General features: G+C 38.3%; 1 protein-coding gene across 1 annotated transcript in view; it reads right to left on the bottom strand.

Annotated features, from left to right (window-relative positions):
* Positions 1-4,282: 4,282 nt before the first annotated feature.
* The window catches only part of LOC104411771 (homeobox protein CDX-4-like), an 8,192-nt gene continuing 244 nt past the window's right edge, over positions 4,283-12,230 (bottom strand). The window contains 4 exon segments of the mRNA XM_010022272.1: positions 4,283-4,489; positions 6,995-7,140; positions 12,068-12,222; positions 12,224-12,230. The exon segment at positions 12,224-12,230 is cut by the window's right edge and continues 244 nt beyond it. Coding sequence (XP_010020574.1) covers positions 4,283-4,489; positions 6,995-7,140; positions 12,068-12,222; positions 12,224-12,230 — 515 coding nt within the window.

Here is a 12,230-nt window from a genome sequence, read left to right as displayed (position 1 = left end):
CAGGAATGGTGACTGGGTAAAAATAGGCCATTTTAGAAAAACAGCTTTTGTAACCCATATCTGTATTTGAAGAATGCTGTTTAGTGTTGAGTTTGATGTAAATACGATAGGGATATTTTTTTCAGTATGATGTATCAAGTTTTATGGCTTCACAGGAAGAAATATTTAGGTGCCTCAGGTTTAATGTTTTTTTAGGATGCTCTTTGTTAGATGATACGATTAAGTTGTAAAACCAGAATGATTTGTGGAGAGATGATGGTCTCTGGCAATGTTTATCCACCAAAATCACTTCCTTTATTGAATAAAAAGTGTTCTTACAGAGAGCATGAAACACGAGAGCGCAGGAAAGACGGGAGTTAAACCAGAGCACAGTATTAAATAAAACCATATTGCAAGAACATGGAAAAGTGGCTGCTAAGGTGGACCTGAGAGGTACTGATGCTTCTCTCAATATATTTGTTCCTTCTTTGATCCATATCAATTTCCATCACACTGTCATTATTCAGAAGGAACAATATGCAACAAGAGATGTCATGTTGGCTGTCATAAGTCACTCTTTTCAGATACTTGATTTTTCAATGATGGAAGATCATGTTGAATAAGAGAAATACCCTCTTGGAGTCTGGAGAATGTTATTTCAATGCTGGTGGACAAACCATTGTTTTTTTTGATCAACATTGGCTTAAGAAGTTTTTCCTGGTTAGCTTGTTTCTTTAGTTCCTAATGGGAGAAGTTCTGGGGAGATTGAGATGAACTTGTAGAAAATAATTCAACTGGTAGGATGTAGTGGTTAGTAATGAGCTGTTGCTTGGTTCAAATTATTTCCATTGATGTAAAATTATTGTGTGATGTAAAAAGAGCAGTTCTCCTAAGAACTGTTTCCACCTGTGTGACACATGAGCAGCTTTGGAGAACTTCTCTCAGCTGGAATCAGGATTAACTTGACACACTTGTGGTGATGTAAGAACATCTGTGTTTATGCTTGGAAGTGTTTTGGTGAACAAGCACTTTCAGTGCTGCTTTCAAACCTATTCAGTTCAGCTTTGTTTTCTTGGCTGCCCTGCATGTGTGAGGCTGCTGGAGGCTTACATTGCCTTCCAAGTTGATTTTTGCACTTTCTTCTCTTCCAAGAGAGGCAGATGCAGTTAAGTGTCCTTCCTGAGCACAGAACTCGCATCACATCTGGAGAATTTGCCACAGCAGTAGGCGGTAACTCTGAGCAGAATGCATGCAGAACTGTATGAAGGCAAAGACTGAAAGTGATCTGCAACTCTATGAAATAATTCGATATAAAATGTGCAGTGTAGCTGTCCTCCAGCCATTCCTCTGTGGTAGGAGGGGCTGGACATAAAGGTGTATTTTGTGTTGGATGTAGATGGTGAACCAGATGGCAAGATGACTCTTTCTTTGATAAGTACCTGAGGCTTTTTTTAAATTGCTCCCAAAATGGTTGCATTACCTACTGCTTTCCTCTATGGGAAATAAAAGCATAACTTTTGACTGGGAGCTGTAGCCAATTTATAGGTGGTCCTATTTAATGTTGTGGAATTTATTATGTGGAAAAAGATCCTGGTAATTTCTGTGGGTAGCAGAATTCTTCTTCCCTTTCTGGGTGCATCCAGCATCTCATTGCATTCTTTTGTTTAGAAATAGAAATGTGTAACTCATTAGGCAAATTTGGCTAGGTTCATTTGTTGAAGTAAGGAAAGTCACGAGTGATGTGAGAGGTTTAATGAAACTTTTTTTGTGATACAAATATTTTGCAGTGTCTGGAAGGTTTTTGGCTATGTGCAGGGGTCTACAGCTCTCTGCTTGTGCTGGAAGTGCCTAATGTGGAGGCAGATCGATTTTCAAAAGTAATCTTAGTTCCAAGAGCTTGTCAAGTTTCTGATGCAGGTTTTTACTTGACCCATGTTACTACTGCGAGCAGCCAGTTGGGTTTGTTATGCTCTCTTCTCTGTAAATTATGATTTTTAAAAAGATCTTATAATAATGTTGTTTCCCATTTGCAGTCTAAACTATCTTGTCATTTCTGTAACAAAACACAAATCTATGATTTTCTTTATTTTCTCCCATAGATTAATATTCAGAAGTTAGCACAGTGATTTGACTTTATTAACTGCTACATTAAGTGTCACCATGAACAGTTTGTGGTAAAATGTTCCTTCTTGATTAAGTATTTATAGACATTGGGCCTGAGAAAGGCAATTGTTCCCAAAGCTTTGGCATTTCTGCAGGGTTCTCATAAGAATAAAGATGATTCAAATAAATGTCAGAAGGGATTTGCTGGCTGCTGGCATTAGGCAGTTGTGTGATGCACAGTTTTCTTTTGATATCAGCATGGTGTTAAAGTGGCTCACTACTCTGCAAACTTGAAATACCAATCAAACAGCTGAATTTAAACAGTGAGATGGTTTCCTATTTACATAAAGTGAAAAAGGCAGGAAACTGAGAGCTTGGGGAAGATACCCACTGGGTGAGATTCATTATTATTTTAATAGGTGCTAAGGGAGAGTGTAGCTGAAGTCCTGGAGAAGTCTTCAAAGGAGGAAAGATAAATACTGGGAAATGTTACTTAAAGCCTTTAGTGTTTCTTCTCACCCACCTAAATACAAAAATTAAATACAAGAGCTGGATCACATGTTCTGAAGCTCTTTGCTTGCATAAGCAATGTAAGAGAGTCAAACACAGCTGCCCAGAAAATAATAGTGATGGAGGGGCTTGGTAATGGCTGTGTTGTCTCCACCCAGCGCATATCCTGTCCTTGGGCTCTTAGACTGATCTTGGCAGGACACAAATGTAGGATGGACTCTTTCAGGCTTGTGTAGTCTTTAAAGGGCATTGAAATGTGCCAGTGTGTTGTTCTGAGCTGTGCTTTGATGTGGGATGACATTTTCTGGCCAAAAAAATAATGGTGTAGGCTACCGTCAGAGCGAGTGTCCAAACCTGTCAGAGACACAGTAAGGATTTTCTTCTTTCAGCTGCTTGTCTCTTTTCCTTCTTTATGGCGTGCCATCCTCCTGATACAGTGATATGACTTCCTGTTTAATTGCTCTGTAATCAAGTTTACTAAAAACTATCCTGGTTAGTCTAAAAGAATTTAATAATTGGGATTATTAAATTGGATTATTTTGAGAAACAGTTATGTCACTGCCCTTAGATTTAAAGGGACACTGTGATCTGGTTGGGGGGTAGTTATGCATGGTACAAGGTAAGGGGAATACCTTTTTATTTGTCTTAGCAGTAGCCAGAGAAGATAATCTGATACAGTTTTTAGGCTTAGAGATCATTATTTAGAGCATGAAAGAGGCAGTCTCCTCCAGATACTTATTAATGCATGCTTTGAATACATTTAAGGTAGATCTGATGGACAAAATTCAGGGCGAAGGTAATGAAAAACACTTTTTATTGGCAAGGCTGATTTTAAACATGTCACAGGAGGTGCTTTGTATCCCATCTGACACCTAAAATAGCCTCATTTAAAATGTTTCCTTTATGAACTGTGGTGGTTTTGAAGTATAGTCAGTGGCTTCAGTGGCTCAGAACAGCGTGGTGTTTCCTGGCTGCCTGGCAGGTGAAAAGGACGGACTGGAGCTTGCTTAGACACTGCAAGTTGGTAATTTTGAGTATGTTGAATGGGAACATGGTAAATAACCATATAAGCTTTTTATTTCATTTTTTGACATAAATTAGAGGAGAAATTTTAAGTTAAGCTATGCATTTCTAGTGTACAAATCTAATGAATAAGGTGTTGAAACTCTTCACTCGCCATTCTTCTGCGTTGATTTGTTTTATGTAATTAAATGCAAAATGTTGGTACAGCAACGCTGTTGTGTTTAAAATGTTTCTGTTGTTTTCAAAAGTAGCATTTTCTCGGTACACTTAAGTGTGAATATTAATTAACATCTACAGTTTACCCTAATTACATAACATGTAACAAACCACATACACCCAGCATCTTGTATCTTACGCAATAGTACTCTATTTTATAATCAGTTCACTTAGTTTTCTGTGTATATATGATCAGACTAGAACTACGTTTACTTGAATATTCAGTTGTATCATCTTTGGGTCAGTGTCTGAAGCAAATTCCCTCCTCTCAATGATTTTGAGTAGTGAATCTTAGCAGCACGAGTTCCCTGAGATTTCTGCAATAATTAAAACATTTTGATCACAGTCTCAGATGCTGTACTTAGAAATCAGCACTCTGAAGACAGCTACATGAGAAGGGCCTCTTGCAAAGCTGAGTGCTTGGGGAGCGGTGATGGGAGAATCCCTCTGTTCATTCTGAAACTATGACCTGATGAATGTCATTAGGCTGTAATCCGTTTATTCCATGTGGTGGTGGGAACAGAGAACTGGATATTTCGTTTGGACTGAGTGACCCAGAGTCACTCTGAGCTGAGCCCCCGCTGCCATCAAACTGGGAGATTTTCTTCTTGATCAGTTTTCTTTCTTTCGCTCGGCGGTTCTGGAACCAGATTTTCACCTGTGGTGTTACAAATGGTATCTCGATTAGTTCAAAGTAGTGGTCAACTTTTTACAGTAATAGCAGTGAAAATACAGATATGTTAAAATTGCAAAAACAAGAAAAAATCCCCAAGAAATAAAAACAGCGAAAACCACACCCGACCCCACGCCCCAACCCCCATAAACCCCAAACAAAACTAGACCAAATCTCCAAACCCAAAAAACCACCAAGCAAAACACTGAATTTGTGCAGCAAAAAAAAAAATTTTGTTACTCTCTATTAATTTTCAGCATCATAACCAATAGAAAATGACTTCTTAATGTAAAGTGATTTTCTTAGGCCTGGTGTAAAGTAAACTTGCTGTGTTATGTTTAGGAACGTAAGAATCAACTTACTTCTTATTTAGATTCGTCATTTACCACTTCTTTGGGCAACCTGCTCTAGCGCCTCACCACCCTCACAGTAAAGAACTACTTCCTTACGTCTAACCTAAACTTCCCCTGTTTCAGTTTAAACTCATCACCCCTTGTCCTATTGCTACAGTCCCTGATGAAGAGTCCCTGTTTAAACTTTTACCTCCGTTCAAAGTTTTAGTTTATGTATCTCGATTTTCTTTCCTTATGCAGAAGCGTCAATGAGTAGAAAATGCCATTTGTGTTTTCCTTATTTTTTGTGTTACTTTACATCCTTTAAAATGTGTTGAATACAATACAGAAAGTTGTACCATTGCTTTGTATTAAAAATCTCATGGTTGTGTTCTGGATATTTTTTTATTAACTTACTGGTAACGACAGTAAGAAGCATTTAGCTTGGTCATGAGTCTTGTAGAAATGCAGCCAGATGATGTATTTTGTCTACATTATACTTGAAGGAAATTTACAGTCAAAAATTGGATTACTTTAAGAGCAACAACTATGTGAAAGGAAAGTGCTGATTTTATGCAGGATCACTGGTTCCTTCAGGCATGCCTGTGTTCTAAATCAGCCAGCTTGTGTAACGCTAAGGTGGAGGTTTGGAATCTTTCATAACTGCAGTTCTCTGAGAATTTTCCAGTGCAGCTCTTTCCTACTGTGTAAGAAACTGCAGTCCATCACCAACAGACCTGTTCTCAAGAGTCTGGGAGACTTTCTGGGGCCACTTACAGTCTGTGGAATATAATCTGTGTACTATTCAGGTCTAAGATTGAACATCACTGCACTACAATGTTGATAAGAATCCGGTGCTTCATTGCTTATCTATGCATCCTTACACTTCCAGCCTCAATTGGTCCCTGTCTGTTCCATGTTCTTGCACAGACTGAATGCAGAAGCTGAGGCCACTGAAGGAGGTAATATTTTAGAGAACTGAATATATTTATATATATTTGTTCAGGATATTCAGAAAGAACAGAAGTTTGTAAAATTCTAAAAAGAAAGATCTCTTGCTTAAATTTACCTGGGGGCGATAAATGCGGTTGGTTGCTAAGGTAGGAGATGCCTTATTCAGTATTGCCAAATCTTCCCTTATTCTCCAACTGTAGCAGAGCTATTGCAATTCTGTTGTGTAAGGAAGGTTGGATTCATCAGTAACTATCTTTGCAGACTGAAGAGCTGTTCTTCCTAAGTGTGCTCTCAAATACAGTGATTTTAGGAAATTCTTTATCCTGAATCCCTCTAGCCTTTGCATGAACATAGCTGAGACACCTGGGCCCCTGCTCAGGAGACTGTCTTCAGGACAGAGCTTCAATATGTGCTTGATGTGATTGAATGCAGAGCTGCTATCCAAAGAAGGAATAGATCTAAGTATGCACTTGGAAATCTCCTGAATGGGTAGTGTTGGCTACATGTATGTGTACAATAAGCATAAATATTTGGCACCAGATTTTATAAACTAAAGCATCCTGCATACGTGGTGGGTGTGAACTACTGCTATAGGTGAAGACCCTGTGAACGTAAGAGCAAAAAAGAGATCCTGGCTTGAAAATGGGAGGCTGTAAGAACTTCTTAAAATGTGCTGAAATCTGCTTGACTGAGGAGGGATGTGGCCTGTGGAAATAATGGTGATAAATTTGTGACAGAAATTGCAGCCATATCTTACTTGACTGCTCTTTGAATGCTGAGTTTACAGTTTCCTGGTTTACAGCTGAAATACATCCCATGCATTGGGGGTTTTTTGGCCACCATTTTGTGTGATTGCAAGAAGAAATGACATGGTGACTGTCCTAACTATTGAGAACACTGCTAAGATAATGTTAAGCTAAACTGTTTAAATTGTAGCTGTGTGGCAAGCTGCTGTGCACGTAAGTGCTTTTCCTAGTATGAATTAATTCCTGATATTTAGTTACCCGTAATTGGAGATTTCTTATTAGCTTATTTATTAATTTGTCTTTGTGTAGTGTATTCTCTGTGTGTCCAGTGTACTCAGAATATATCCTGGTTGCCTTCGCACTGCTTTTGGATCCAGAATGGGAATGCTGCTCGAGCCCCTGGCAGCAGCAGTGTTTGGGGAATGGGTGCACAGGAGTGATAGATAGTCTCTGTGTACCTGTCTTTCAGATAGTCCCAGGTTTGCTGCCAGCTCTGACTTTCTCCTTATCGTAATATATCTGTTGCAGTGAAATTCCTTCTCTAATTCTAGTCTCTGATGATCTGTGTAAACAACTCGGTACTTTTCTTTTGTTCTTGTTTTACCTGTTTAGGAAAGAAATATTATTAATATGTTGAATTGGATTTTTCTATAGCATTTTTCTTACAAACATCTCAAACATGTTACAGACTACAGAATTCTTGCATGGGATTGTTTTCCGTGTTACAGAGGAAAAATACAAGGTGCAGGGCGAATGAGTGAGTGTTGGTTATCATAACTGTCTTTCCCTCTTTATCTCCCTCTCTCTGTAAGCAGACATTTAAATGTAAAGCTCAAGTGAAAAACACCCTGAAGCATCTTCAATAATTCATAGCAGTACATAATTGGTGCTGGCTGTATTTTTTCCTCAAGGGGGTTTCATTTCAGTGCTCATTGAAGTGACTTTGTGTATATGCAGGCATAAATACACAGGATTTCAAGACTGAAGTTCAGTCACAATTTCTTTAGTTATACTGTGTTCTGATTCTTTCTTTGGGTTTTTAAAGATCACCTCTCTAGCACAAAGAAGTGTCCTAGTGGAAATGCTTTTGCTTTTTTGTGTGGCCATAGGGCATGCTTAGAAATTCAATAATAATTTGAATGTATTTCTTTGGAAAGGTCGAGTCTTGCAGGATGCTGACTGTCTGTGGAGGTGTGACTGGGCCGCTCTGTGTCCTGAGCTTCCCTTTTGAGTTGCAGGCACTTGACAGTTTGTAGCACTAGGCAATAAAATACTTGCAAAAGGATTTCAGTATCATCTCCTCTCTAATGTGTAAAAGAAATATTCTTACATGTACTGGATAAATACCGTTAAGAGAAGCATTAGTTGATGTTTAGAAGATATCTCTCATTCCACTGACTTTGTTAAACGGTTCTTCATGTAATAGTACAGAGAGATCACTTTTCAACTTATTTGTTCTCCTTTGCACTTTCAGCAGCCAATTAGATAATTTTCCTTTTTCTTCTGATCTTCCCGGGTTTTTTTTGATGTGAGTTTTCTGGGACAAACTGTAGGACAAAGACTCCTTTAAAGTGGTTCCCTAAAATCCATTGAGGTGTTAAGATGAAGCACACGCCACACAAAGGAGCGACAAGGAGATCTTATCAAAAACCCCTTTCACATTCAGAAACACAAGCCAATTGGTTTGGAATTTACAAGCCCTAAACAAATGTCAGACTCTTTCATCTTAGCAGAGAAAAAAAGGACAGAAATAGATGAAGGAATATTTTTTCCTCAGTTCTCTTATATTTTGGACCAAGACTGAGGATAGACAGGGATATTTTTATCCTAAGTCTAGAGGTAGACACAGCTTAAGACGTTTTGAAATACACATTAATAAAGATGTTTTCCCAAATCTTATGTCACTTTGACTTGTAGTGTACAAAGTTTTCCTGCCTAAATTCACAGGGCTAACCAATTGTGAAACTGATGATTAATTTTTTCCGAGATGCAAACTGTTGGCTTTGAAATATTTGCTCAAAGGGATAGTTCTAATGTTAACAATAGTACAGATATTCAGGTTCCTTGTAAACTGAAGGCTGAGGAGGAAAGCTTTGAAAACAAGTTAAAATTCAACAGAGTTATTCCGGCTTCACTATAATCAGCAAATATAACCATGATTTCAGGGGGTGGAGAAAAGGAGTAGTTTTCCCCATTCCCCTTGGTCATAAAATTCACAGAGCTTTTCTTCTGAAGACAGTAAAGCTGGGAGAAGGCCTCTTTATTTGCTGTGAAAATCATCACCCTTTCCGGCAATATAACTCCTGAAGAAAAGAGGGAGAAGGAAGAGACAAGACTGCATATCAAAGCAAAGCGAAGTGTTAAAAGGGTCTGTTGCCTCAATATGACAGATAGGCCTCAAAACCTCAGACAATGTAGGCCAGTGGAAAAGAGATGTCACAACTATTTACAAAGCAAAATAAATTAGCATTAGAGCAGAGGCCTGGCCTTTTTTCCTGCTTTTCTATTTTGCTTTCTGGCTGTGCTGCTGCTGTGATGTAATCTGCGTTGCTTGTACATCACTGCTTGTTTCAGCAACAGCACAAAATGTGCTGGCTATAGTTGAATGTAAAAATAATGTTGTCCTTTGGTTTAGCCCCCTCCAAGTCCATTCCCTTTCTGAGAAGGGTCACTCCCAGATGAAGTTTCATCTGAAGTTTTAAAAGATTTAAGATCTTTTTTCTAGCACCTTGTTTAGATACCTTCTTTTCAGTAAGTTTTGTGCTTTGAAGGCTCCCTTGCTCTCATAAAATACACATTTTACACTGTTGATTATATGGGGTTTAGAAATGAATTGGTCTGAAGTTCTGCCTTTACATAAGTTGACAGGGCATTTTGTCATTGTTTTTTATTAAAACCAGGGTCAGACTGTAAGGAATTCTGTGGAAGTTCTTTGTCTCATTCTGAGAGGCTGTCTGGGGAGCTATCTTCATCAAGCCCACTTTTGATGTTTGTGTTTTAAAATTGATAGTATCATGTGTTTGCAGTGTCTGTGTATTTGAAATTAAAAAAGCTTTGGCTTTGAATATACAGTTACAGTCCTTTAGTAAGGGGATTTATAGTTTCAAGTTGCATTTTATCTGTTGAGAGAACATAGTACTTCTGTCATTGTAATGTTGTTTCATCCTGGAAATTGACTTGGTTGTGTAAATTTCCATTTCACTTTTTCTGCAACTTAATTTTTTGTATAAAATGCTAAATATGAATATTGAGTGAGAATGTGGTATATTTAACAGACTCTAACTAGAGGGAGGAAATTCTCCATTAACATCTCTGCTCCCCCAAAATAATCCCCATGGTCTTTAGGACAGTATTTTTGTAGGCTTCCTCATTTAATTACATGTGTTTGGATTTCTGTTATTCCGTGTTGCTCACATACACTTATATGAGTACATGCCATTAGCGAAGTTAAGGACATACACACATTTATGGATATAAACACACTGTAAAGTTTAGGGTGGTAATTCTGACATTTTGGAGCAATGACTGAATTAAGCAGCCAGTAGCCACTTGGATATCATGAGTAATGTTATTGCAATAGGAAAAACCAGAGCAAGTCTGATTCAAAGAGTAGTTCTACTGACATCAAGTAGTTGTTCTTACATTATCCTCTAAAGAAGCATTGATAAGTTAATATGTGGCTGTTGCTGCAGAATTTTAGCCTTGTTAGTTTTTCATTTCCTTTCATTTTTCACAACTTTTTGTGTGTCAGTGTTAAAATTTCCCCTCTTTTGTGGCGAGCATTATTTTTAAAACACCAATGAAAAGCCAAATCTATTTGGTACTTTCCTTGCTTTGCAAAATGCCACCTTCATGCTTTACTCTCCCAAACCCTTCTTTTTTTTGTTTTGAGCCCGGTTCTGTGAAGTCCTGAGCTGGTTTTAACACTTCAAAGGACCAGGCTGTAGGAATGTGCAGCCTCAGGACATGAATGTCTTGACAGGCAGTTTCACCTGTGCTGTATTGTCCATAAAGTATTTTGGCATGTGTGTAAATTCTGTGTAAGTGCTTCTCAGACCAGAGATGAATTTAAGCACATAACTGCTTTTCTAAATTGCAGATGTATTTTATGAAGTTTAACAAGGGCGTGAGAAACCTTTTGGGGTTTTCCATGTCTGTGCAGTAAATGTAAAACTAGGATTTGGATTTTGAAGTCTGTGTTATTCTTCATGAACTTTAAGACATAGAAAATGCAGTGACAATATGACTCACTGACATTCACTAATCTCAGTTGAATTTGGTCTACACTCAAGTCTTGCATCACTTCTACACCTGGAAATGTCTGATGATGATAATGAAATTACAGCTGATTTATATGAGTATACATAAGGGGGGGGGAAAAACAGACTATAAATGGGCCTGGCTTTGAAGACCTCTGCAGAGGCTCGGAGTGGAAGGATGGCTTTATAATATCTTTACCTTCAGTAGGCATTTTATATGTAATAAGGTAGGAAACCAGCCTGGAACTGTAAGAAACAATTCCCAGATTGATTTTGCTCTTGAGCAATAACCACTTGGAGGAGGGTTGTCTCCAGCAGCAGAGCTGATTTTCTGTGTCTCCTAAGATTGCTCCAATTGTAATTGCTCTTCTTTCTTTAGAGCCTTTTCTTTGATGCTCTCTAACACACACTTACGACTTTTAACCTTAACAATAGATGTAGCAATCCTTGCTACACCCAATTTACACTTTGGGAATATATACGGAAAGGTTTATCTGGCAGGCAGCTTGTGACAAAACCAGGCGCTCCAGTGAGTGACACTTGCAAGAGATTTTTAATTGTGGAATTGTGGCAAGCTGCGACATTCTGCTACATGAGAACAATACCTTAAAACTGATTTGAAATGAAATGCAAAGGAAGTTTATTTCATATGTGGTCTGCAAACAGAATAGTCCGTGCTGATGGTTCAAGTCAGATTACTGCTCTAGGAATGTTTCTTCTCACCTAGTAAATCTAGGTAGAAGAGTAAGACGCAGGAACAATGGTAGAAAATTGCATAATCACTACTGTTGGATCAGAGCACATCATTTTCTTTAGAAGATTGGAAAGTCTGTAAAGATTTAAGCAGATCAACCTGATTATATATTGGGATTTACCTTGTGGCACAAAATCATTACATGGTATTTTTGCCTTTAGCTGTTCAACATTGCTGCATTCGCTATTCCATAATAGTCTCAAAACCATGGTTTTCATCCAGAAAGCTTTACAGAAAGTTACAACAAAGATACATGAGGGAGGTGCAGCCCTATCTAAAGAGCCATTTCACTAAAGAACATACTTAGCTTACTGCTAAAGAGCAGTAACAGAGTAAAGCCTTTATGGGATGAAAGTGAAACTAGCACAAATTTAGTTAAAACTGCATTAAACAGCAGTAGGTTAAATAACTGTCATAAATGAGCCACCAACCTATGTGCTTTGAGTAAAGGTAATTATTTGTAAGATCAGTGATAGCAGAAGATGCTTCCTCAGGTTGAAAGTTGAATATGTACTTACCAGTAGTGTTAGCTTGTGTCGTTTTCCTCATCCATTCATAAGAGCTGTGCCTTTGGCTGTTGGGAGAGATTTGCTGTGTATTAATTGTATCTACAGGAGGTAATCCCCCAGATCCAGCGGGATGGAGGGAGCTGTAATCAGCAGAAGCGTAGGAGACCTGCAC

The sequence above is a fragment of the Nestor notabilis genome, unplaced genomic scaffold (genome assembly GCF_000696875.1).
Source record: "Nestor notabilis isolate BGI_N333 unplaced genomic scaffold, ASM69687v1 scaffold10559, whole genome shotgun sequence".
In the NCBI taxonomy this organism is placed as follows: domain Eukaryota; kingdom Metazoa; phylum Chordata; class Aves; order Psittaciformes; family Psittacidae; genus Nestor; species Nestor notabilis.
Note: the sequence above shows the minus strand (reverse complement) of the source record. Positions and strands in the feature narration are given on the sequence as shown.